General features: G+C 56.5%; 1 protein-coding gene across 3 annotated transcripts; it reads right to left on the bottom strand.

Annotated features, from left to right (window-relative positions):
• Nucleotides 1-1,018: 1,018 nt before the first annotated feature.
• On the bottom strand, nt 1,019-26,423 carry ELOVL1 (ELOVL fatty acid elongase 1). 3 transcript variants are annotated; one of them, XM_067567882.1, is made up of 9 exons: nt 26,321-26,395; nt 18,833-18,907; nt 6,451-6,594; nt 5,631-5,821; nt 5,285-5,365; nt 4,821-4,877; nt 3,888-3,993; nt 3,327-3,463; nt 1,019-2,887 (listed from the first exon to the last, which is right to left on the bottom strand). In XM_067567882.1, the coding sequence occupies exons 3-9, from the start codon at nt 6,494-6,496 to the stop codon at nt 2,627-2,629; spliced, it is 879 nt and encodes a 292-aa protein (XP_067423983.1). In that variant the 5' UTR covers nt 6,497-6,594; nt 18,833-18,907; nt 26,321-26,395; the 3' UTR covers nt 1,019-2,626. The 3 variants fall into 3 exon arrangements, with proteins under 3 accessions (XP_067423983.1, XP_067423984.1, XP_067423985.1); XM_067567883.1 differs by lacking the exon at nt 26,321-26,395 and adding an exon at nt 21,640-22,123; XM_067567884.1 differs by lacking the exon at nt 18,833-18,907 and having other exon boundaries at nt 26,321-26,423.
• Between the last annotated feature and the right edge of the window lie 25 nt (nt 26,424-26,448).

Here is a 26,448-nt window from a genome sequence, read left to right as displayed (position 1 = left end):
GGTGCACAGTGGTGGGGGGGAGGGAGGAAGAGAACCTAGGAACTTGGGCATTGCCTGACTTGATCAAAGCCGGGGCCATCTCTAGCCCCATCTTACCTCCAGCAGTGAGCGGTCTGTTGTTTCAGAGGAAGGTGTAAGAACACCAGGCTCCCCAACAGGAATTCCAGGCCCCAAGGCAGAACAGTCCCACCCCACCCCTGCTTGGTCCCACTCCCCCTTTCCCCCCAGTGAATGACAGCTGGAGGGGCCAAGTGGGCGAGGAGGGAGATAGGCAGCGAGGGAGGCAGGAGGGTGTGGCTGCAGGGAGGCCAAGGGGGTGTGAAAGGAAGGGGCAGGTGGGAAGGAGGGTGGCAGGGGTGGACTGTGGGGGGGGGCACGAGTGGAAGAGGAGGATGAGGGGAAGCGGTCACCCCACCACGCATGGCGCAGAGCCCTTTTAAAGGTCACCAGGCACCCCCTTCGCAGGCCTGGGAACCCCAGCCTGCCTCCCCGTGCAGGTGCCCTCCTGGTCCCTGCCCGCTGGAGATCTTAAGCCCTGAAACAGATTTTGATCCCTTCCCCACTTTCTCAGTTCTGGCTGTCCCACTAAGGAGCCAAGCCCTTCCGAACACGGTGAATCCTTGGCCTCAAGTTTCCTGGGGCTGAGTTTCTCAGTCTAGTTACAGATGCCGTACGAGGAATTCCTGACCGCTACCCTTACCCCCTTTCAGTGGCCGCAGGGCTGAGCCAGGGCCAGGATTCTCTCGCTATCCCTGACCTGCTTTAATTTAAACTCCCCCTTCATCCCGGGGAAGAGCAGGAAGTGCCTGGGCTGGACGCACGCACGGCTGCTAGCTGGGCAGTGGGCACCTGCGCAGCATGGAAGTTCCTCCAGCAGCTGGGGGTGTTCCTGAGTGTCGACTCTACAGGAAACAGCCAGGCCTCTCCCTCTCCAGCCCGCCCTTGGGCAGGAGCCAAAATGCCTCAGCCGTGACTCCCTGCTGCTGGTTGGGTTCCTGCCCAATTTCAGCCCCAGCAGTTGCACAGAACCGCCCATCTGACTCCCCCCCACCATGGCTCTCAGCTAAAGCCTAGGCTATTCGCTCTCTGCTGACAGCTGCGACTCCTGCCTCTACCGCTGCTCTTCCCAGCTGCCTGCCCCCGCAGCAAGCGATTCTTGTAGCTGCCACCTTGCTATCTCCCTACCAGCCCCCAGCAGCTGCCCCCGGGGCAGCACGTTCACTGCAGGGGCCCACAGGTGTTCTGCCAGGGCCTGGCACAGCTCAGGAGCCTTCACTCACCACCTCCATCCTGCCCACGCCAGGCTGAGAATGGAAGGGTCAGAGTTCAAGCTAAAAAGAGATCTCCGAAAACAAGCGGGTTGAGCCGTGTCTCCTTCTGTCTGTTTATTTCGGGAGGTACATAAGAACAGCCTGGGTTGGGAGCGGGGGGCAAGGCCCCTTCCTTCCCCCCCTCCCCCCAGATACACACCAACAAGGCTTTGGCTACAGCCAGAGTGGGAGATACCCACTGAGCTCTTCGCAGCTGCTGCACTACGCCCCTGAGCACAGAGCAGGCCCCGTGCCCTCCCCACGGACAGACTTACAAGGCACAAAGGGCACTGCCCTGGAGAACCTGCCCACGGGAGAGCAGTGCCACGGGGAGGAGAGAGGGCTGCGGCTGTGCTCTGACCGCCTCCCGCTCTGCACAGCAGCCTGGGCACCAGCTCCAGGGAGATTATTGCTCCAGGCTCAGGCCGAGAGGTATTAAAGCAGCGGGAGTCAACGCTCAGCTGCTCCCCCGCCAGACCAAGCCACTCCTGAAGAGGCTAGCTCTCAGATGGCTGGCACGGGATCACTTCCCCGCAGCCAGCAGGAAAGGAGGGAGGCTGGGAATGGCTTTTCCAGTGTCCGCATGGAACGTGCGCAGGGCAGGGGGTGAAGTGGGCAGCTAGTGCAGAGGGGCTCTCAGAGGCCCTGCCTCACGTTCACGTAGTAAACAGAGGAGGACCTGGCCCTGCACCCAGCCCAGCCCTCATGGGAGGGCCCGAGCTCCCCGGCAGGGCCCAGATCCCCTCGCTGTGCCTACTGGAGCTGGGAGAGAGCAGCACAATGGAAGGGAATGAGGCCGCAAGGACAGATGGTGACAGGAGGACCCAGGGTCCATGAGGTGAAGCGAAGCCCCAGGGCCTTGCACTCCTAGGCAGCAGTGCTGAGAGCAAAGGAGGGGCACAGGGAACAGCTGGAGTCAAATGGAGAGTGACTCCTCTCATTCACACAGAGCTCGACACGGGGCAAAGGGACGGTGCCAGGAAGGGGGTGGGCTCCACCTTTGGTCCTGCTCACAAGGGAGCAGCCTCCTCGTGGCAAGAGAGGGGCCCTGGCCGAAGGGGCAGAGAGGCACTTAGGGGAAGTTCCTTTGGAGACAAGACAGCAGGGCTGGAGCCCCTCCCATGGCCTCCCCAGCAGCAGTGGGAGCAGCTGCCCAGAGCAGAGGGGCCGCGCCTGCAGACAGACAGGGGAGCAGGGCCGGGCACTTGGGGCACAACAGTCTGTAGGCACTTGATTTGGCTAGTGACACCCAGGAGCAGGGGACAGTCCCAGCACCTCTGCCCAGGGCTCTCCTCGGTTCTGGAGGGGCTCGCCCTCTAGTTGGCTTTGACTTTGCCGTTGGTGACCGTGCTGTTCTCATGGAGGCTGCTGCCGTTGTGCTGGAGCGGGGCTGGGCTCGCTGCCCCCTTTGGCAGCCGCTTGCCCTTGGTGTAGGAGTGGTACCAGAAGTTGGAGAAGAGGATGAAGAAGATGGTCCCGTAAATCCAGATGAGGTGGATGAAGATGGGGAATTGGTACTGGCAGCTGGGCATGAAGTAGTATTGGGAGATGTGGATGGAGACGACCACGAACTGTGCCTGGGAGTCGGAAGGGAGTACATACAGCGGGGAGAGGGGACAGGTTACTCAGGGGATGGGAACACCCCACACCCAGCCACACTCGCGGAGAAGCTGCCCCTCCCCCAACCAGCCCGCCAGGGGAGAGCACCCATTCACACAGGGCACACACGGGGAGAGCAGCACCACGAGGGTGCCGTGGGCCAGGGCAGTCCACGGGGCTCAATGCAGCTGCTGCAGGCCACAGCCCCCAGACAGATACAGCTGGCTAAGTTCACCATGCGGCATGGACACAGCCCCATCTAAACTCGGGGGGGGGGGGGGGGGAAAGAAGAGGAGGAGGGCAGCACTGCCAAAGGCCTGGCATGAGATCGGTTCCTAAGGAAGCCAGAGCCCTGGCCGTGCCCCCCAGCCCAGGAGGGTACAGTGCATGTGCTGCTGCCGCACAACCTTGACTCACCAGCTGGACAGCTGTGATGTGCTTCTTCCACCACAGGTACTTCTGGAAGGCAGGCCCTGCAGCCGAGAGCCCGTAGTAGAAGTACATGACGACGTGCACCATCGAATTGATCATGGCGTGGAAGGAACCCATTCCCCCTGCCAGGCAGAGAAGAGGTGAGCCAGTGCTGGGAGCAGCACCCCTGCCATGTGGTGCTGTGCCCCTCAGCCAGCTGGGACACAGGCTCCATGGCTCATGGGTGATTAGTGCAGCAAGCCAAACTGCACCCCAACCTCCCCCTGCCCCCCCGAGAATAATGGAGGAGTGGGGAGGGGACAGGTGACTCAGCCACTGGCTCAGAATGGGGGCTGCAGCCAGCTGTGGGGAGAAGATGGGGCACGCACGACGGGGAAGTCTAACAACAGTGGCAATAAGATCATCCCCTCCAGAGCCCACAGGAAAGGGCAGAAGTGAGCCCTGAGGCCAGCTGAGCAGGACAGGCCTTTCCCTGGGAGACTGGGACCAGATCTCCCACCCCCTTCCTCCCCTCACTGCAGAGCGATTCACAGCATCAGCCCTCACCTGGGCCAAATTTAGCCCCCCACCACCAGCTCCAAGGCAGGACAGAATGGTGGAAGAGGTGCAGGAAGGTGACCTGCTCATTCTTCTTGCGCAGGACGAAGATCACCTAGAAGCAGAGAGAAGCAGACGGGTGGCCACTGGTCTTAGAAACCTGCAGAGTCAGCAGAAGCTGGAGCAGATGGACAGGACGGCACAGCCCCCCCTCACAGCTATCGAAAGCACAGAGGTGCTTGCCACCCCCGGGAGCCCTGCCAGGGCTCTCTAGAACATACAGTGAATGCAGCGATTTCAACAGCGGGGAAAGTCCTTCCAAGCATGTCTTGGGAGAACCCACTGTCAGGCACTTCTTGCCTTGGATCTGGAGATCTTGCCCTAGCAATTGGGTTTCGGGGCACTCGGACATGTCTTCACCACCGCACCAAGTCAATCCAAGTTCTGCTAGCTAAGCAACGTACGTCACGTACCTCAAATCAACTTGCAGCAGTGTCCACATTACACTGTGTGGACAGGAGAGTGCTCGCCCATTGACTTAGTGTGTCCTCACCAGACCCGCTAAATGGATGCCGCTGCATTGCTCATTTAGCAGGTCCTGAAGACATGCCCCTAGCAGCTCGGACTAGAGGACAGGGGATAATGGATGGCTCGATGAATTGCCCTGTTCCAGTCACTCCTTGTGAAGCACCTGGCCCTGGCTAGATGACAGGATGCTGGACTACAGGGACCACTTCTCAGGAAGCTCATTATTTCCAGTCCCTGTATTTTTTCATGAGGATGAGGTCCCAGGGCACTGCTGGGGTCTGGCCAGGTTCATTTGGGCCTGGGGAAGATTTTCAAAACATCTGAGGAAATTTGGAGTGCCGAAGCCGGGGTGGAGGGGGGCGCGGGCGTGAACAGAGGTTCCTGATTACCACTCCTTTGGGGTCCATCACTTACCGTGTCCATCAGCTCAATGAACTTTGAGAAGACAAAAAGCCAAGCTACACGGACCATCTGCAACGGGGAGAGCGTGTGTGTCAGAGACCCAGCCATGCCCCACCCCGCTCTGCCCTGGGGCAGGGTGTCCCATTACCGCCCCCAGTCCAACCCTCCAGGACAGGTTCGTTTCCTGCAGACAGCAAGTGCCAATGAACGCAGTGGCTGTGACGCCTTCCTCAGTGGGTCAGGTGATGAAGCCAATGGGGTTCTGGCATCCCCACCCACCCTCCTATCCCTGGAGGGCACTGCCTCTTTATTCGGCTCCATGCTGCTGGGTTATAAACCACAGGAGACACCTACATGAGGAAGCCCAGAGATCCCCAAGGCCAATGGCTACAGTAACGGGAATGAAGCAGCTTCACAGTGCCAAGGGCCTGCAATTAAGGGCCGCATTTTGCTTGCAGCAGGAGGGGAGAACTTACCCGAAGGGCCTTAGGGTCCTGGGAAAAATCCACAGGATCACATCTCCAGGTGTATCCGGTCAGCCAGCCTGCCATCAGGAACTGCGACAAAGGGACACCAGCAGGTCAGGGTTCCGCACACACCACCCTGCCATGCCGTGCCCTCTCTGCCTTCAGACAGAGTGCAAGGCAAGCTCCCAAGACAACCACGAAGGGCACCTCGCTCACTGGGCAGCCAATTTACTGACAGCAGCATGGCTTGGAGCTGGGCCATCAGGTACCCTCTGCCCAGTAACTCTGGTTCTCCCAGGGGCAGGACTGATGGCGCAGATGCTTGGCACAGTCTGTGCCGCTGCCAGAGCCTCACCTCATAGACGATGTAGAGCGAGAGGCCCACCAGGAAGAAGTTGTAGACCACCATGAACTTCTTCAGGTCTAAGGGCTTCCTGTTCGCCATCAGCCGGGGGCCCAGGGACAGCACAAAGTAGACATAGCCCAGCAGGATCCCCATCATGAGGAAGGGCGACTGCATCAGGGGATACTCAGCTATGCGGGGGTCTGCAGGGAGTGGCACAAAGGATGCCGGTAAGGACAAGACCACCCCCCAGATCCCCTCCGAGCCCTGCTTCCCTTTGCCTGCAGCCAGAGCACTGGAGTCAGGAGACCTGGACTCTGCCACTGACCCACAGCGTGGCCCTTGGAGACCCTCGTCTCCTCCTGCTGGTGGGCAATCATGGCTTACATGGCACTCAGGGAGGTAGGGGTTAGGAGCACCTGATGGAACCCCAATAATTCCTAACATACGCCAGGCTCCATGGCAGCCACAAGCCACTTTGGGTCAAGGCCCGACTCTGGGACTTCTCCCCTGTCGCTCTGATGCTGCATGGTCCAGGGCATCACAACCCTGGAGGCACCAAGAGCTGGAGCAGCTGAGGGCACCAGCAGCAGAGTGGGGTCCTGAGCACGGCTCAGTAAGGAGGGAATCCCAAGGCCATCGGGAGCACAAAGCAGAGGGGCCCATGGAGTGGCTCAGTACCAGCATGAATACAAGAGCTGAAGAGCTGCAGAACTGCATTCCCCCGGGCGCTGTGACGGCCAGCAAGCAGGGCTTCTCTGGGGGAGTGGGGGGCTGCTCCTATGGCACCCGGCTCCCTGCCCAGCAGCCGGGCACAGAAGAAAGATCTCACCTGCTCCCTTCATGAAGCCCCGGTACATTGTTACAATTGCCTCCATAGCAGCTGCGGCTCTGCAGAGAGGCAGGAAAGGGTCAGGTTTCTGGGCTCAGGATCCAAAGCACTGGGCCTGCCGATTTACCCCGCGTGTGAGCCTCACTGCAAAAAGGAAAAGTTCACAAAGCGTCACAGTAACCTACAACAATAAATGTGACGGGAAAAGGTGCACAAGGGCGATAAACTGAATTCATTCAAACAAAAGAGACCCACTTATATACCACACGGATTGTTAAAATTGTAGCTGGTAAACAAGAGAAGTGTGGGACTGGAATTCAATGCAGCAAAATTAGTGCACTGGAGTTAGTCCCACCTGATGGGCAACACAACGAGGGATGGGCCATTCCTCCCACCACTCGCTTTCGGGGTCCTTAAAATGAAGAGGACTTTTTTTTTGGGAGGGGAAAGGCGGGGGGGGGCGGGGGGAGCCAAAAAGCTGTGACAAAACACCGGCTGACAATGATGGAAAAGAGGAAGAGGAAATCTTCACCATGATGGCTGCCACTCACATTGGGGTCTCAGGAGGCATCACACCACCACTGAGCCTTCATCGTCCTGATCTTGAGAGAGGGCCTGACCAGAGCGGGCCAGGGAGAGGAACCCAGAACACATCGCCAGCACCTCTGGGATGTAAGAATGTGTCATATCCCCTCCCCATACCCCATGTGTCCTCCTCCTTCCCACCTTTCCTTTTCTTTCCTGCCTCTCTCCTTTCGCCATCTTTCTAATCCAACTCTGGCTCAACCTGCTGTGAGCCTGTACCCAAAGAGGCAAATAAAAGCCATGTCCTAAACAGCCCAATGCCGCTACAAGTTTGCCAGGCCTCAGAATGGCTAACGAAATCAAATGCCATGCCTGTGTTTCCCCAGCAGCAAGGCTGCACGTGACAAAATTCAGCTTCTGTCTCTGTTGACTATTCTTACTCTTCTCCCTTCAGGTGTTTTGTCTTGTCTTTTGGAAAATGGGATCAAATATTAACAGCAACAGCCGGCCCAGCACAACTCAACTAACTTCTTCTCTTTCCCCAAAAGGACATTTATCACCAGTTTTGATACAAACTAAGCTATTGTCAAATGCGGTTCCTCCCTTTTAAAAATTCTACAGCTAAAGAACAAGAAAAGTGTGTGTTAAAACAGAAGCCTCACTTACTTCTTTTCATTTCAAAAGCTTTAGCGGTTTCTCCCTTTCTGCGTCAAAGATTTTTAATCACGTTTGCCATGGTATTACAGACTGAGATGTCTCTACACTGAACCCCCAAACCGTGTTTAAAACTGAATAGTGACAGGGGCACGCTAACATCTTCCCCTGCATCGTGTGGGCGGAGGTCACTTACCAGGATTATCTGGGGATATCGCCTCTCTGAATAATTTCTCGTCACTACAGGGGATTCAAGCACTGGTGTCCCTCAGTCCCCCCGTTCTGCACTCAACAGTCGAATCTGCTGTGGGTCTAATCTACTTTGGTCTCATTTCAGATCTGGTTAGCGCACGCACGCTGGCGGCCTGGTACACACACAGGTCAGACCAGATGCTCTGCTGGGCCCTTCTGGCCCTAGACTTAGATGCTGGGAGAGCCCGAGTGCAGCAGCACCTGCTGCTCCCCATACACCTGTTCTCACCCTGCTCCTCGCTGCACAGCGCAGCGCAGCCCCGCTTGCGGCAGTTCTGAGCCACGCGCATCCCAAGCCTCTGGGCACTTACGCAGGCAGGGCTGTGCCAGGCCACACCTGACAGCTTCCCTCTATCTGCTGTCACTCGTGCCTCCCCAGACCCCAGCGTTAAGGCCACCTGCACGCCCAGCACTAGCGTCCCTCTCCCCATGCCAAATGAGAGACTTCTTCCCAGAGCCTGCCATGACCAATCCCTCACACCCTGGAGAGGGGCACCAGCCCCCACCCCCTCCTTCTCACTCGCCCCGAGCCAGCCAGGGTGATCCCATCCCTCACACACCAAACAGAGCCGGGAAGGGGCTGCTGCTCCAGCGCCCGTCACAGCTGCACTCTTGTATCCAGCAGCTGGGGGCTCTTGGAGCTATGCAAGTGATTCCTTTCAGGACAAGGACAAAGCAGGGAGGGGCCATAGCACATGGCCCCGGGACCCCTAATGGCAGTCAGAATGGTGAGTGTAAAGCTTCAGGCTCCTGGGATCCCCAGACAGAGAGGGAGACACCCTGGGCAGCAGCATGTGGCAGAGGAGCAGCAGCACTGGATGAAGGCTGTCAGCTCAGGAAACAGGACCCAGATCCCACCCCCCGCTTCCCAGGACCCACCCCTTACCCTAGGAGAGTGTTAGTCACACAACCCTAGCACGTCCCAGCCCCAGCCATGCTGGAGGGATGCCCTCACCCAGAACACTCCTATTGCCCTTCCAGAGGAGAGCTGTAATTAGGACAAGTTCAGCTCCAGCTGTGACACTGGGGGCAAGATGGTGCCAGTCAGCAGTACACACAGCTGACTTCTACTAAGGACACTGCATCAGCTCTCCTGGAAACCAAGGACATGCACACAGGACTGCAGCAGGCAAGGAACAGCCCGGAGGACAGCCCTACAGTGCCCTCCCCCACCTGCCTGAGAGGAGTGTGTGGGACAGGAAGGGAGGGGAGCACGGGCACGCCTGGCACAGCTCTGACTGCAGGCCCAGCCCTGCCTGACTCACTCAGCCAGAGCCAGTCCAGGGAGGGAACTCCCTCAGGTCCCTGCCCTCTGTTCAGCCACCGGGAGCCTTTAGGGCAGAGTGCAGGGTGCAGGAAAGGCGCAGAGAGACACCCCACAGGCTTGGGGAGGCCAGTCCCCACCAATGGCCAACTTCAGGACAGTGCCCAACTCACTTGTGGGAGCTACAGCAAGCTACCTGTGCTCTGGTGTCAGGAGAAGCAGACGCTCTGCCCAGCACACAGACCCAGGATGCCTGGATTAAAGGGAGATAGATGCTCACACAGCTGACCATGGTAATGACGTTGCTCTACAAATCCCAGGACAGGACTGCCTAACGCTGCCAGCCGAAAATACAACCCTGAAGCCCTGTGCTGAGACCACACACTTGCTCTTTTTTCTGCTTGCTGTAGACAGGAAGTTGGAGATCCAGCAGCTGGCTGGCACAGGGCTGGGTACCATGGAGGCCCAGCCATGGCTCCTCTGCATGCTGGTCAGGACAGCCGAGGCACTGCCCAGGGAAGAGACACCCCCACTTCCCCACAGGCCCTGCAGAGAAAGGCCACTGCAGGGGTAGAGTGGGCACAAGGGTCATCCTGCCAACAGCAGAGACCACAGCTGTATTGTGCATAGGAGGCCATCCACCTGGACTGCTGAGCCATCCATCCAGAGGGGCTGGGAGGGCCAGGCTCAGCCTGCCGAGTGCTGGGCTCCCACACACCCAATCCTCCCTGCAGAGGCTGTAATTCCATTCAGCTGCCACCACCACTTTCTAGTTCTTGCAGCTGCAGAGACAACTCACAACCATGAGCTGCGTAACTGCCGCTACAACGCCTGCCTGAGTGCAGACAGCTTAAGTGAACTGCCCCATTCATCTCAGTGGGCCACTGATCCTGAATTGTAAGGGTAGCCATGTAAATGGTGGTGTGACTGCGTTTGGGGGAGTTCACCCAGATATTGGACTGGAGGGAGGCAGCCGAGGCTCCCTAAAGCATGCCTCCTCCCTCCAGCAGGGAAAGGGAAGCAAGTCTCCCCTGCAGTACCAGAGGCCTGGACTGGAGCTGGCTGCTTGCCTCTTTCTGCTATGCCAGAAGCCCTAGCCAGCACACGCAGCCGCTAGCACCCTGGCTCCCAAGGGACTCCAGGCTCCGTAGGACTTCTGAACACTAGGCATGCAAAAGCAGCGCAGGCAGGCATGGAAAGCCCAGTGCCGGTAATTGCCATGTAGGCTGTACCAACTGGAACGGCTATGTCAAAGGGAGAGGGTTCCAGACTGTGCTGCAGGACCTGGGGGACGGCTGTCTCACCACAGGACAGAGTGCCAGGGCACTGCAGGGACCGTGCTGCAACACAGCACCAGCAAGCCAAACCCACAGGGTCCTGTGCAGAGTTGTCCATAAAAAGAGGCTTGCTGCAGCCAGCCAGCAGGCAGAGGCAGGGCTGGATGGCCAGTCGGCCCCACCTTGCATGGCAATGGCCATATCCCTAAGGACCATGTGGATTTCAGTCTAGGCACATCATCCCAGCAGCACTACACAGTCCCTGAGGGCAGGTGGCCAGCAGATAAGCAGAGCCTGAGGTGGGCTTACCACTGTATCTGTCACTGGTGACACTGCTGTTGGAACAGTGCCCAGTGCTGGGCCCATAGTGGAAGGAGAATGTTGATAAGTTGTTGAGGGTACAGAGGAGAGCCACGAGAATGATTAAAAGATTAGAAAACCTGCCTTCGAGTGACAGAACTCAGTCTATTCAGCAACAAAGAGAAGGCTACGGGGTGACTTGACTACAGTGTCTAAGTAGCTATGTGGGGAACAAAGAAATTTAACAATGGGCTTCAATCCGATGGCTGGACGTTGAAGCTAGAAATAAGGTGTACATTTTTGATAGTGAGGGTAATTAACCACTGGAGCAATTTGCCAAGGTGGATTCTCCATGCCTTGCAATTTTTGAATGAAGATTGGATGTTTTTCTATGAGATCTGCTCTAGGAATTATTCGAGGGCAGGTCTCTGGCCTGTGTTACACAGCAGGTCAGCCCAGATTATCACAATGGCCCCTTCTGGCCTTGAAATCCATGAGTGTGCAAGCACTCTGTCCAGAGAAGGGTTGGGTTCCAGCCACTCTCCTCCCCTTCCACTCCCATGCTCTTACCTTGTTTCTGTCCCCAGGTGCCCGCTGCTGCTCTGCGGACCTCAGTCCAGATGCAGCTCAGGGGCTGCAGAATCAGCTAACACAGAGGGAAAGCACTGTACCAGAATCCAGTATCCCCCTCACTGGAAGAGGGACACTCATTCCCAGCAGGGTGAACAGGAAATGGCCATCCTCCCAGCCTCACTGGACTCCCCTCACTAGCCTCTGCTGCAGGTGAGCTCAACCTGTCAGCAGGGAGAGGGTGGCCGGGATGCTCATGGAGCAAGCACAGAAGGACCTGGCAGCTTGCAGGAGGTGGTGGCACTGAAAACAGCCAAGCGCTTTAAATGAGAAGAGCAGCTCCCAGAGGGAGTCAGTTCTACAGTCAGAGGAGAATCTAACCCCCCTGCCCACATCTGGCTGCAGGGGGCACCTGGCAGGAAAAGACAAGGATACCATCAAGGACCAGGTCTTCACCTAGTTTTTCCTTCTTATCCAAGCTACATAAATTTACCTTACACCCCATCCTGAAGGGCAGGTAGCCTACCTTTTCCCCTCCATTCCATGCTTGAGAGCCCTGCTTCCCCATACACCTCTGCCAACATTTGAAAGTTATAAATAGGGGCTTGAAGGGGGTGGGAATTGATTTCTTACTGCTCCCATACCCAATTTAACTCCACTGAGCCAGGCCTACACGTCCAGCGCTGCAGCAGCAGCACAGCTGTACCAATGCAGCACGTTTGGTGAAGAGGCTCTGTGCCGACAGGAGAGAGCTCTTCCATCAGCATAATAAAACCACTTCTGTGAACAGAAGCTGTTGGCAGAAGCTCTCCCGCCAACATAGCATTGTGCACATAGTGCTTGTGTCAGTAACTTTTGTCACTCAGTGGAGGGATTTATTCACACCCCGAGCAACAAATTATGCTGGCATAAACTGTACTATAGACACACCAGGGCAGCCTGACTGGAAAAGTGACAGGCCTGTCAGACAGGCAGGTTTGCACTGACGCAGCTGCACCACTGTAGCATTTAAGCCAAGATGCTCCTACACCAACAGGAGAGCTTCTCCCATCTGTGTAGGTAATCCCCTCAACATAGCACTGTCTACACGGGCTGGGATAGATTTTTCATACCCCTGAACGACAGTTATACCAACATAAGCTGCTAATGTAGACCACACCTAATCAAAGCAAAGCATCAGAGGGAGGGGCCTGTGAGCAGGAATGCTGATAGGCACACTGATGCAGTGAGGGGCCCTTTACGAACACCCAGCAGAGGGTGACAGGACAGAAGACCTGGGTTTGCACCATGGTATGGCAGCAGTAGAGGCAGGTATGGTTAACAGCTGCCCAGGCAGGGCCTCATGTCTCAGCAGGGAGGGGCAGATCAGCACCAGGAACGGGCACCCGTGTCTACACAACACTGGTGCAACTGCACTTGGGATAGTGCACTCCAGTCCAGGCACTCAGTCCTCGACAGGCTGATGAGCTGGAAGGGATTCAGAGAAGAGAACTTTGGACACGGTAATTGCTATGGCTGATGATTGCATCACTCACTGAAGCAGCATGGGATGCTGCTCAAGCACTTCTAGACAAGAATAAGCAAGTGTCCAGCAGTGCAGCCATACTAAGGATACACTCTGAGAAGCTGCCACAGAGCATTATGGGACAGCCAAGCCTCTCTCTTCCCCCAGTGTGAGAGAGTCAGAACCTCACTCAATTTCTGCTGCTTGGAGGGTTGGACAACAGACCGAAAAAGAAGGAAAATGGCAACAAATTCAGGATTGTTCTACAGCCCCAGCGTCACCTGGCACATGAGGGGATTTTTAAGTCACAGAAAGGCGGGGAGCAGCCACAGACTCCAGCTTAGGACTAGGCTGCTTGGAGTGTCTGGTCCCCAAGGAGCAGGCCCTCCAGCAGTCTCGAGTCCTGAAGAAGTTAGACTGTAATCCAAAAGGTGCTTAGACTTGTGCATCCCCAGAATAGCTATGGAGATGCCATGCAGACAGCTCAGTCGCCTGTGCCCAGCAGAAGACGGGCATCACAGCACCAGCCTCTTGAATTCAAGCCTGGCAGAACCAGTTCAACAGCTTTAAACTAGGGGAAAGGCAAGCTTTCCGGCCCTACCATTTGATTCCACACACCTGCTGCAGGCCTCCAAGTCAGACTAAAGGGTTCTGCTGGACCAGAATACTCAAAAGCCCAGGACCCTGCACTCCTGGGGGAGTTCCCGACCCAGATCTCTGTGGGAGAACACAATCAAACAGATTCCAACATCACACAGTTCTGAGAGCCAAACTATGCAGACTATCAGCAAGCAGCGACTCCAGGTCTGCTTCTTACCAAGAGGCAGGGATGGCTTTAGAACCCAAGCCTGTTAGGCTAGCAGGAGACGGGGGGCCACACACACGTGGAATTCCGCAGTCACTGCATGCTCTGCATCCATTCCTCCAGTGCACTATATTTAAAAGTGCAAGAGGCACAATGTTAACAGGGAGAATTTATTAAACTCCACATGGGCTGGGAGGATCTGGGGTTCCAAGAGACAACTCTGCTAAGGGGAAAGGGCCTATGCAGTTACAGAACAGGACTGAAGGCAGTTGGCCTGGATTCTATTCCTGGCTCTGCTGCAGAATCACTAAGTGACATTAGGCAAGTCACTTCCCTCTTTACAGATGGGGAAACAGACTTGCAGAGATGGAGAGTGTTTAAATACCACTTCCTTGCCTTTCAAGGACTTGGGCAGGCTTCAACAATGTTTGCAAAGTCCTTCAAGGACCTTGGATGAAATCTTAGAAAATGGCAAAGTGCTCTGTGAATGTCACCTGCGGGAGACCAACTCCTCCCTCCCAGACCTGCCCTGGAGGCAGGAACAATAGAAAGTGTTTGGAAGTGGGTAGGCACCTGTCTCCCAGCCCCCATGCACCAGCCAAGTGTCTAGGAGATGGTGGGATCACCCAAGCACCTCCTGAGGGTAGAGATGTACTGCTGGGTGACAGAGCAGCTCCCTCTGATGGTACAGCAGCTTCTTCCAAGAATGCTCACTCAGCATATATTGCAGGGGTGGGGAGAGAGGGAGCAGGAGCAGCAGCAAGTCTCAGAGCCCAGGTCCACTGAGTCATGCTCTCAGGGCTTGCACTATGGAGATAAAAATAGCAGCATAGACATTCCTGCTCAGGCTGGAGCCCAGGCTCTGAGATTCTCTCGTGCCAGCCGCATTGCCAGGTCTCAGCGCGTGGACGGGAACATCTACATTATTATTTTTATCCCTGTAGCTCGAGCCCCACAGGCCCAAGTCAATTGACCCAGGCTCTGAGACCCACTGTTGTCTCTTTTTTGGCAATGTAGATGTACCCTTCAATTCTCATTGCCTCACAAACACTACATATCAGTAAGGAACAACTGCACCAATACCATCTGAACACAGCCTGCACTGACAGCAGAGTAGCCCAGGATCAGGAATGAGAAAAGGTAACAAAGGCAGCAGCAACCAGAGAGGCTTAGCAGAGGGTAGGGAGCAGGAAAGGATGAGATCAGCGGTATCAGAGCAAGATCTCTTCCTGCAGCCTATGGGGAATGCGGGAACTCCAAAACTGTACTAGTAATCAACGATTGTGTGGACAGGAGATTAGATGACACACAGAGCCCAGCCCAAGGATGATTAAGGAGGTGGAATCTAACAACTCTGTACAAATATCTAAAGGGTGGAGAGGCCAAGGCAGGGCGGAACTAAGTGGGGCAGCATGGGGGAACAGGGTTACAATGAAGAAAGAGAGTGCAGTTAAGTCCCAAAGGGAACCGTTTCCTGATAGCTACATGGATTAGGCCGATAGCCTTTCGGAGGCAGAGCCAGAAGCCCCATTCCCTGGGCCAAAGCCTCAAGGGGCCCAGTACTAGGTGAGCGCAGACAGGACTTCACCAGCACCCACCTTAGTTATTTTAAACACCCAAGAATGCAAATTCCATGCTGCAAGGCTTCACTTCAATTTGACTACTGGGACAGGCCTTGCATGTAGTTAGCAGTTACTACTCCACTCTCCTGGAGGGATTGAATAGGGCGCTCAGAGAAGGGCATGGCACACTAAAGGGCTTGGAGAGCAATCACCAGCAGAAAGAGACTTCAAGGGCTCTGTCTGGCTACTGAAACCCTTCCATGGGATCAGCTCTGGCTACCGGAGAGGTGCCTCTCCCTTTGCAAGCACAATCTCCTGAGAGCTCCCTCCCACCAGAATGCTGCTATCAGCCAGCGAAGGGAGTCTGGAGAAGGGAGAGAAAGAGAAGAAGTTTACTTACCTAGGAGCCAGACAGATTCTGGAATACACATCTGCAGCAACCATGAGATTCCAGGCTCCCCTCCCCCCCCCACATACACCCTGCTATGAGACGTCATTTCCACCCAGGCAGTGTTCCCCTGCCCCACTACTGACACTTCTACCCCTTGTGTAGGACAAAGAATGAGTGATTTCCCCCATAGAGCCCCTCCCAAGGCACCAAGCATCTTCACCCAGGCTCCACAGCCCCCAGCAACTATTCTCAGTCCACACCTCTGCTATGGAGAGAAGACACAGCTTAAGGCCAGAGGCAGAGCTGGGATCAAAACACAGGCTGACCCTGAGTGACACGGAAGAGGAAAGCCCATTCTCCCTGCATCCCCAGATTCTTCCCATTATCACGAGAGAAAAGCATGATCCAGAGTGACCTTTGAATTCAATGCCCATGGGGACGCTCCAATCAGCCCAGAGCCTGACTGCAGATTCCCAGGGAGGCCTATGAAGAGACTGAGACTCTAGCTGACTTTCATGTCACAGGCTGGGATGAGATATATCATCCCATCTGTCCTAGAGGCAACAGCCAGGACCATGGATTAAGTGAGGCTACTAAGGCCATGGGGAGCATCAAAGCAAGAGTTTCCTACAGCAGGCTCTCCAGTTCCACTGCCAGGAAATAGCTGCCCACCCTGATCCATTCCATGGGGTTTATTCCCACAATGATCCCTTCCTAGTACATAAGATGTGATAGGACACAATGAACCCAGGTGATCCCCGCCCCCAGGCATGTCCACAGACTCCTCTGGCCCCACTCCTCCATTGGAGCTAGAGAATGGTAGAACAAGGCAGGAGAATATAGCGACAAAACTCAGTACTGCTGTTATCAGAAAGTGGCAGCTTTCCCCAGAGCTCTGGGCCAGCAGGGCCAACTGCATTCCCACAGCACATTGACAATGCCTAGCATCTCTGCTACCTGGCATGGAGAAGTTCCTGTTCTTAGGGCCTGGCTCCTTTCCAGCAACATCTCAGGCTACTCCACCTGTCTGACAGGAAAGAGCAAACCATTCCAGCCAGAGAGCTCCCTCTGCCCCAACAGCTGTGCAGCGGTAGACACCCTCAGACCAGAATCTAATTCCCACATGGGGAGGTTTCTTCCAAAGCCTCTCTGAGGATTTATGCTGCTCTTGGCCCTGCAGCATGCAGGAAGATTCAAGCACAGAAAACCATTCATTCCCCACCATCCCTGCAGCAAGAGCAGTGCCTGTACATGACCTGCTCAGTCTGTACATAGCCAGGTGCAGGGACAGCCTGGCAGCTGCACACCTGTGGTGTGACAGAGAGCAGCACAGGGAGACCTGCAATGCAGCATCTCAAAGCCAGCATGTTACTTGGAAGGCTGGGCACTGTCACAAAGACTTGAAGGGTAGCCTCCAGGGACTAACTTCTAGGAGTTGTCCATCTGCACTGCAGCATGGAGCAAGCCTCCCAGCCCAGGCAGACAGATACACTAGCTCAAGCTAACATGCAAAAAACAGCTGTGCAGACACTGTGCCTGGGGTGGAGACTCAGGTCTGATCTACACTACAAACTACACTTCTCAGGAGGTATGCAAAAACTCATTCCCTTGAGGCATTGCTAAGTCAACCTAAGCCTCAGTGCAGACACCACTAGATCGGCTTCTCTTCCATCATCCTAGCTCCCACCTCGGAGAGGTGGATATACTACAGAGACGGAGAGAGAACCCCTTCCGTTGCTGTAGTTAAGTGTCTACACTACAGCATTTCTAGCCATCCGAGCTCCAGGCCATCCAACCCCCTACTTGAGCTGGGGTACCTAGGCTGAGTCCCTGCCAGAGCCATAACGCTCACAAAGCTATTTTTAGCATGCTAGCTTGAGCCCCTCTAGCATCGTCTGCCTGCCCAGGCTGAAAGCCCCTGTCATGAGACAGGTTCCTGTGGTCTCACTCCAGCCCCAGGCCTATCCCTGGGAAGCTGTTCAGCAGGTCTTGCTGGAAGGTCAGCCCAGCCCAGCCCAGCCCGGAATCTGCCCTGGCCACATTCTGGCAGGTAGGAAGAGGGCCCAGCCCAGAGCCTGTAACCCACAATGGCAGGATGCACGCCTGCCATCCACACGATTGTCGCCGCTCAGCACTAGGGTAGAGACCTTCCAAGAAGACTCTCCTCAGCTCACTGACTGGAGGAGTTCCCCCACTATCAGCACACTCCACTTATTGCCCCTGCAGCCACATGCCTCTCTCATGTGACCCTCTCCACCATAGTTCAGAGATAGCTAGGAAGTGGCTCTCTCCCATTTTCCTAGTTACTAAGGTACCCGAAACAGAGCAAGTCATCGCAGGGGCAGCTGCACCAGAGCACTGTAGAGAGTCCGCCAGCCTGCTTCTTGGCAGCAGGAGTAAGTCCAGGCCTCACAAGAACTGCCCCACCAGCTCCACAATGCCTCTGCGTAGTCCCACTTCACCCACTACACACGCTGACCACATCCCAAGAAGACTCTTAAGGAAAGGCAACCACATGCAGAGGAGAAGAAACAGGACAAGTCTCCCTGTGCCAGTAAGCTGCTGAGTCACCCCCAGCCCTGCCCAGGAGCAGGGGCTGACAGCCACTTAATTATACGGACCAGGAGATTAGAAATTCCTCCATTCCCTCCCTACACAAGCAGCAGCACAAATCCCCTGTGCGTGAGAACACCACAAGCCTCAGATCAGTCTGGCATTGGCCTCCCAGTGCTAGTGCTGCTGCTGCAGCAGCAACGGTCACAAGAGCTTCCTTCCCACAGATGTTCCTGAGAGACAACCACACAAAGGCCAAGCACCTACGCGAGATGGCTGTCATGAAAGCCGACGTTTTATTACAGGCTGTGTACAAGGCCTGGCACTGCCATCCAGCACAAAGGGGTGCGGGGAGAGGAATCTCTCAATGGGACATTGATGCAGTGGCCTGGAAGGCAGAACCAGCTCTCGTGCCATGCAACAGTTGGCCAATCACAAGAGACAAACATCCTCTGCCCTGCAATGCAGAAGTCTGTGCGTGGTACCAGCTGCAGGCTCAGCTGCAAGAGAGAGCACGCTGCCTGGGAGCAAAAGGGGGCACTGTCATATATGACTTTTCTCAATTGAAGAAATATCCTTCTGGGCCCCCAAACAACTCCCCTCAGCCACCCACCCATCTGGGCCCAGTGGCTGTATTTATACAGCACATGCAGTTTCCCTACAGCTTTGGTTTCAGTGTGCTGGAGGCATGGATTTGAAACCAAGAGGCTAGGGCTGAATGTTACCTTCTCTCCAATCAAAGATGGCTCTCTCAGGAATGGGCCCCTGAATTCTTCTCCCGGTCACAGATGTGTTGCTAGCTGTAATGAGAAAGGAAATCCCTTACATCAGGGGTATCCACTAAAGAAGGGGGAAGCAGTAGCAGCTGTTAGGGTCAGGGAGAAAGGCCCAGGACAGGACAGGACAGCTGGAGTGGCCCTAGGGAAAGAGTTCCAGTAGCCCAAGTGACAGATGATGCAGGCAGAGTGATGTGCTCAGAAGAGGTAGAGCCATCAAGTATGTGGCAACCAAAGCTGCAAAGGCAGGCCAGGTATATGAGATGGGAAACAGGAGTAAAGTTCAGAGCAGAGTAACAGACTACTCTGGGAGTAGCAGAAACAAGCAAGGGAAAGGAGTGTGGAGGAGGAATGAGATGGCACGGGGCTCCTTTGCCTTGGAGAGAGCAGAGAGCAAGCCCACGGAGGAATCTGTGGCAGCCACTTGAATATGCAGCTCCTATTGTTGGGGCAGCTGAGGTGAGGCAAGCGACAGGGCAGGGTGTGTGCCTGGAGACTGAAATGACATCAGCTCATGCCCGCACAATTTTCAAGCACAAACATATGCTTTCACCCTACACGCTGGAATCTCAGTAGGCTGCACCCTAGGAAGGGGCACTGGACAGAACTCGGCCTGTGGCAGAGCTGGGGAACAGGCATGTGCAGTCCCAGCACTAAGTGGGAGCACGCCATGGAGTCAGGTCAGCTTACGCGCACAGCCAGAGGTACAGAGCCGCTCCCCAAATATATTCCACTGTCTAGGAAGCCCAAAGCAATAACCTTTTCCTTACTTGGCTAGCTGCCAGAGGCTCTTTCCCAAAGCCAGCCAGGAACCCCGGCTGCAGGGACCCCTGACCTCCACCCTGACCCTCCAGGCCTGGCACCTTCCTGCTCCCACACTGCACCCTGCCCCTGCCCCGGAGCGCCTGCGCCCACCTCGCAGCAGCTCTGCGCCCGCCAGCGCCCAGGCGGAGCTCGCCCACCATCCCCGCACACAGCAGTGCGGGGCAGCACCCCGAACTGGCTCACAGGGCAGGCACGCCTGGGGGTCCCCTCGAGCGAGGCCGGGGGCTGCGCTCCTGCCCCAAGGTGGGTCTGGGCAGCCAGTGCCTGGCGGAGTCACCGGGAGCCGCAGCCCCAGCCCGAACAGACCGGCCGCTTGGAGCCCAGCCCCGGGCAGACATGGGCGCAGCCGGACGGCGGGGCGGGGCGGGGCCGGGCCGCAGGCAGAGCAGGGCGCCGGGCGAGCTCTGGCCCGCGATGCCGCTGCCCGGCTCGACACACGGCGGGCCCCGGGGGCTCTTCACCGCGCCTCTGTGCGCAGAGGGGCAGGCGGCGAGAGCCGGCCCCGAGCCGTGCCGGGCGCCACAGGGCCGCCCCCCGCCCGCGGCCAGGCCCTGCCCGGGGTGCCCATCCCGAGCTCCGGAGCCGCCCCAGGCCGGCCGGCGCCCCCAGCCCCTCGGCGACGGGGACGGGCCCGGGCCCCGCCTGGCAGCGGCCCTCAGGGAGCGGCTCCTCCGTTGGGCCGGGCCCCGCCCCGCCCCGCCCCCACTCACCGGGCCCTGCGGAGCGCGGCGGCCGGGCCCCGGGAGCAGGCCACGGGCGGGGCGGAGGGGGCGAGGCGGGGCGGCCCCCGGCGCTGGGCAGGGCCCGTCCGCGGGGGCCAATCACAGGCGGCACCGCCCCGGGCGCAGGGGCGGAGCGAGGGGAAGGGGCGGGCGGTGAGGGGAGCTGAGGGAGGGGGAGAGGGAGGGGCGGGGGATGAGGGGGGGGCAGAAAGGGGGGGTAGGCAGGCAGGCAGGCAGTGAGGGGGAGCTGTGGGGCAGGGGCAGGGGGCTGGCAGAGTGAGGGCAGGCAGTGGGGGGGAGCTGAGGAAGGAGCTGTCTGGGGGGGGCAGGCAGTGAGGGGGGCAGGCAGTGAGGGGGGGGGGCTGAGGGGGGCAGGCAGTGAGGGGGCAGGCTGTGTAGAGGAGAGGGGGCAGGGCAGGGGCAGAGGGCTGGCAGAGTGAGGGCAGGCAGCGAGGGGGAGGGGCAGGGCAGGGGCAGAGGGCTGGCAGAGTGAGGACAGGCAGTGAGGGGGAGGGGCGGGGGCTGGCAGAGTGAGGGCAGGCAGCGAGGGGGCAGGTACTGAGGGGGAGCTGGGGGGGGGCTGAGGGGCAGGCTGTGTAGGGGAGAGGGTAGGGTAGGGCAGGGGCAGGGGGCTGGCAGAGTGAGGGCAGGCAGTGAGGGGGAGGGGGGCAGGGGGCTGGCAGAGTGAGGGCAGGCAGCGAGGGGGAGCTGAGGAAGGAGCTGTCTGGGAGGGGCAAGCAGTGAGGGGGCAGGGGGCTGGCAGAGTGAGGGCAGGCAGTGAGGGGGCAGGCAGGAGCTGAGGGCAGGCGGGGGGGCAGGCGGGCTGAGGGCGCACAGCAGGTGCAGGGGCAGGGGGTCTCCCCCAGCTCAGGTGGAGCAGGGACCTGTGGGAGGAGGCACTGCTGCCTCCCAGCCTCCATGCAGCACAGACCACTTCTGCCGCCTCCTTGGCCTGTGGCTTCTCCTGTTGCTGTCACCCTCGTGCCCCTCCCGGGGGCAGGACCCCCTTCCCACTACAATTACAGTTATTCCCCGGGGTCCTGGCAGGCCACAGGACTGCGCTCTCTAGGGAGACCTCAGCTCACATCCTGGCTCTTGCACACTGTATTTCAAACATGTATTGTGCCTTGCCCCATCTACCAGTTTTGCTGAGGGGAAAATGCCAGCTTTTATAAACCCCAAATTCCCTCCCCTTGGTCACCAACACACCTGAGACTCATTGGGCCGAGAGGGTTGAGTGGAACTGGCGTCTCACACAGGGACAGCTTTCCCAACAACATGGGGCTGCTACCACTGCTTGCCGAAGGTGCATGCGCTGTCCTGGGAGGGTGGTATAAACATTTCAATTCACAGTCCACCACCTCTTGGCTAATCTGAAAGATCTTCTCAGACCAAACTCTCCTCATCCTCCAGTCTGTTTCACGCATCACCCCATGAGATTGCATCATTACTATTGCCAATTTCAGTTAAGAGCCACAAACTCCACCATCACAAGAGCAGTTACTGGTCAAACCAGAGATAGGAGAATTCAAAGGTTCAGACAGACATCCGCAAAGATGCTTGTGTGACTATGGAGGCTTCTAACCCTTTCCATGACCCTCCCTTTGGTGAGCCTGGATTTCCACCTCCTCCTCTCATCATCAGCACTTAGATACTACAGTGACTGGAGCCAAATAGATTACTGAAATTAGAAAGACTCTTGGGAGTGTGTGGAAGTTTAGGCACCACAAAGTTAATCTTTAATGGAAGGTAGAAAGCAGAGACCAAGGACATGATAATGAGCACATGGTGTGATATGGGAACCAACACACACTGATTCTAGTGCCCCATGTGGTCCTGGGAGGTGCAGTGCTGCAGGAGTAGGGTGGGGGCTCATCAGGGGACCCTCTTCTCGCTGATGCCATGTCTAAATTAGTACTTACAAGAACTACAGCCAGAATAGCACATGTTAAAGGCAGCGTGCCATGCCTACACTAGTCCTTCGCACAGGTTGCTAACACATACACATATCACACTTAAACCCTAGTCTAGAGAAGACCTCACTGAGTACAGAGCCCAGCGCTGGGCTGCTGAACGTGCCACCTTTCTCGTGATACTTCAGTAGCTTTACTTATTTACATAGCTTTTATGAGACCAGAGGGAACCATTAGATCATCTAGGGTATAGCTACATTGCAATCAGACACCCACTGACATGGGCTCACGGGGCTTGAGCTGCAGGGCTCGTTAATCGGGGTGTAGATTAACCTCAGCCTCAGGATGCAGCCCAGTCCCTGGAGCCCTCCCCCCTCAGAAGGTCTTAGAGCCCAGGCTCCAGCCCAAGCCTGGAAGCCTACACAACAGTTAGACAGCCCCGCAGCCCAAGTCCAAATCAGCTGGCACGGTCCAGCTGTGCGTTTTAAATGCCACATAGACATACCTCTAGCCTGACCTCACGTCTATCAAAGGCCAGAGAATTTCTCTCATTTACCCCAGAGTGAGATCAATAGTTTGTGCTTGACTAAAGCAGATCTTCCAGAAAGACCTCCAGCCTTGATCTGAAGACATCAAGAGATGGAGAATCCACCACTTCCCTTGGGAGTTTGTTCTGCTGGTAAGTCCCCCTGAGTGGGAAATATTTGTGTCTGACCTTCTAATTTGATTGTCTGGCTTCAGCTTCCAGCCATTGGTTCTTCAGTGCCTTTCTCCATTAGATTAGAGATCCTTCTAGTACGTAAGACACACACACCCGGAAGGACTTACACACTAATCAAGTCACCTCTTGAGTTTTTTTTAAATAAAGAACTCCAATCTGTTTAGTTTAAGTCTCTCACACTTAAGGCATTTTCCCCAGCCCTCCAATTCTTTGTGTGGCTCTTCTCTGCACTTGCACCAGTTAGCCAACATTTTTATAGAAATCTTGTAGTGGGGTCTAGATGCTCTTGTCAAATATTTAGCAATGATAAGTCAAAATTTCATCTCAACCCCCAGAGCAAGAGAGATTGCCTACTAAGAAAGCAAACTGAAGGGGCACCCCTATACCCGCTTTTCCAGGATGATGGATGGTCTTTACAGCATACACTAAAATCAACAGATCGGGGATATTGGGGGAATAAATTCCAAGCAGAAGGGATCTCAAGAAGAAAAATGCCTCCCACCCCCCCATTTAAAAACAGCCAGCTCAGCTTGAGCCTCTGTACTGACTGCATCTGCAAACTGAGGTCATAGGTACTTGTGATCACTAAGAATCCCACAACACCTTTCACAAGAGCAGGAGGATGTTTGCTGCAGGGTCTCAGACATCTCCAGATGGGAGGTCTTCCACCTCCCCACAGGTTAACTGGAACACCATCCTTGCCTTTCTGCCCTAAACTCTCTGCAGAGCCCTGAGTTTGACAAGGGGACTGCTATTGTAGGAATAAAATTGTAATTGTAACCCTGTAGATTAATTCATAGCTTTTAATTCATACCCTTATTTGTGTCAACCTCTATATGGTTATTATTGAAATCGTGTAACATTTGAACTTCTCTCAGTCATACTCCATCTTGTGAATATAAAACCCCATTTTGACCTATGTACTCCATCTTGTGTCAAACCCTTTCTAAACCTTTAGATGAATAAGAGAGTTATCTGAACAAGGTATGAATGGAGGGTGTATGTATGTGTGTGTGTGAGTCAGACCCAAACTGCCAGCTTGTCCTGATGAGGTTGTCCTGATGAAGTGTGAAGTCCACCCTAGGCTGAAGAGTGTGAACACAGCCCCAAAAAGCAAAGAAGGATCCACCCCAGAAAAACTTAATCAAAGACATCAAAGAACAAGCTGAAAGTCACGTCTGCTATTGTACCAGCAATCAACGGTCACCGAGAAGCGACGTGACACAGCAGAACTGAAAAACCTATAAAAGACTGGGTGAGATTTCAAGGCTTTGGGGGAAAAACAGCGTTCTACACATCATCTAAAGAAGAGCGTCGGTGCGCGCCCGACAAGGACCCTGCTCTCCTCGTGCCCAGCTTCCCTGGCCAGGTAGCTGCCACGAGCCACGAACTCCAGCAACGGACCCTAGCTACGATCTCAAGCCACGACCAGGACTGGTAGCTATATATATATAACTATAGAACGCTTTCTGGTACGTTTGGGCATGTGTATGTGTAGGTTTAAGTTAATTACTTTAGTTTTTGTCAATAAATGCGGCATACTGCCTTTTCCCCTTGGAAAAGTCCTGAGTGCTTAATTTTGCACAACATTATGGACTGGAAGGTTAAGCGGTTAGTATTACTACAGGTATGTCAAGGACTCGAGTAGAGAAGTGGGAGAAGAGATGGCTTCAGATGGCACAAGCCCCCTGCATCCTCCAGGAAGAGGTCTCAGCTGCAGCAGCACTGGGGGGGCAGGGACTGAGTTTCCCAGAGTCACAATTTGGGGGGCACACTAAGAATCTTTGTATCTTTTCCCTCTGTCCGGTCCCTCATTACCTCACATCTCAACTACCCACCCCAATCAAAACACCGCTGCCAGAAAATCAGTTCCCAGGCACATCCCTTCAGTGGTGTCACAACTCTCTTCTCTTCCCCAGTGCCTCTGTAAGTTCCTCCACATCCAGATTTCCTCAGCCACAAACATCTTGTCCTCACCTTTCATACCCAGCCCCAGTCATCACATCACATCTTACCACACATTGCCTCCTGCCTCTGCTCTGTCCGTCAGGCTGTCTCTCCCACTAGCATCGCCTTCCCTGCTTTTTCATGGACTGCCCTTGCCTCTGGCACAAACTCTGCAGAGCCATCCCCTTATCCCCTACAGCCATTGTGTCATGAGGCCTCCTAGGCTCGTCAGCTGATAGCAGGTACTTGTTGCAGCACACACAGCTAACCCACTCAAACTTGCTCTGATTATTGGCCTGCTTTCCTCCCACACAGCCACCCACTTGACTCCACCTGTGGTGGCTGCTCATTAACCTAGGCCAGGTCTACACTGAAAACTTAAACTGAGATTGCTGCAGTGCTCAGGGCACACCTGAGCTACGCTGACCTCATCCCCAGTGGGCTGCTGCTGGGCTATTGGAAGAATGCATCTGTTGACCCAGCTCCCATCACTCAGGGAGGGGCACTGCCCACTGTGACCGGAAAACCCTTCTGTCCCTATAGGCTGTCTGCACTGTGGGCTTATGCCAACAGAGAGCCACAGTGCCACAGCTCTGCTGCTAGCCCCTGGTGCGGACATGGCCCTACACCAGCCACACTCCAACCTCACTTTACCCCACAGCTGTGCTGCTAGTCCCTGGTGCAGACACGGCCCTACACCAGCCACACTCCGACCTCAGCGTTACCCCACAGCTGTGCTGCTAGCCCCTGGTGCGGACACGGCCCTACACCAGCCACACTCCGACCTCAGCTTTACCCCAGGACGCGCCGCCGGCGGCTCACGGCCTCAGTCCGGGCCCGGCTGGGCCGGGCCATCACACCCCAACCCTCCCTGAAGGACAGGGCGACCGCCAGACCCAGCTGGCTAGGGCGGCCTCCGCCACGGGCTGCTGCAGGGGAGCCTGGCCCGGGGAGCCTCCGCCAGGCAGAGAGCAGGGGCCGCTGCCCCTCGCCGGGCCGGCGCCACCCGGAGCAGTCACCTCCCCCCGGGGCAGCTGGACCGACCGACCGCCCGCCCGACCCCGCTCAGCGCAAGGAGCCACGGTCCCAGCCAGGCCCCTGCAGCGCCGCGCTCCGCGCCGCTGGGACCCGCCGTGCGGACTGGCCCCGGCCCCGCGGACTGCCCTGCCCGCGCAGAATGCGACCCTCAGCGCCCTGCCGGGGCCCGGCCCGGCCCGGCCCTGCGACCGCCCCCGGCCACGCAGAGCCAGCCCAGCGACCCCCCCGGCCAGCCCTAGGCCCGGGCAATGCAGGGCCCGTCCCGACTCACCCGCCTGCCGGGGCCGCTTCCTGCTCTGCCGCCGCCCGCGGCTGGCGCCGTCACCCCGCGTTAAGGGGCCGCCCCCGGCGCCCGGCAGCGCTGATTGGCCCCGCCCCCGGCAGGCCGGGCCGGGCCGG

This window comes from Emydura macquarii, unplaced genomic scaffold (genome assembly GCF_026122565.2).
Source record: "Emydura macquarii macquarii isolate MOO-44397 ecotype Brisbane River unplaced genomic scaffold, CSIRO-AGI_Emac_v2 contig_2805, whole genome shotgun sequence".
Lineage (NCBI taxonomy): Eukaryota > Metazoa > Chordata > Testudines > Chelidae > Emydura > Emydura macquarii.
The sequence above is the reverse complement of the archived record's forward strand: the minus strand, read 5'-3'. Positions and strand labels throughout refer to the sequence as shown.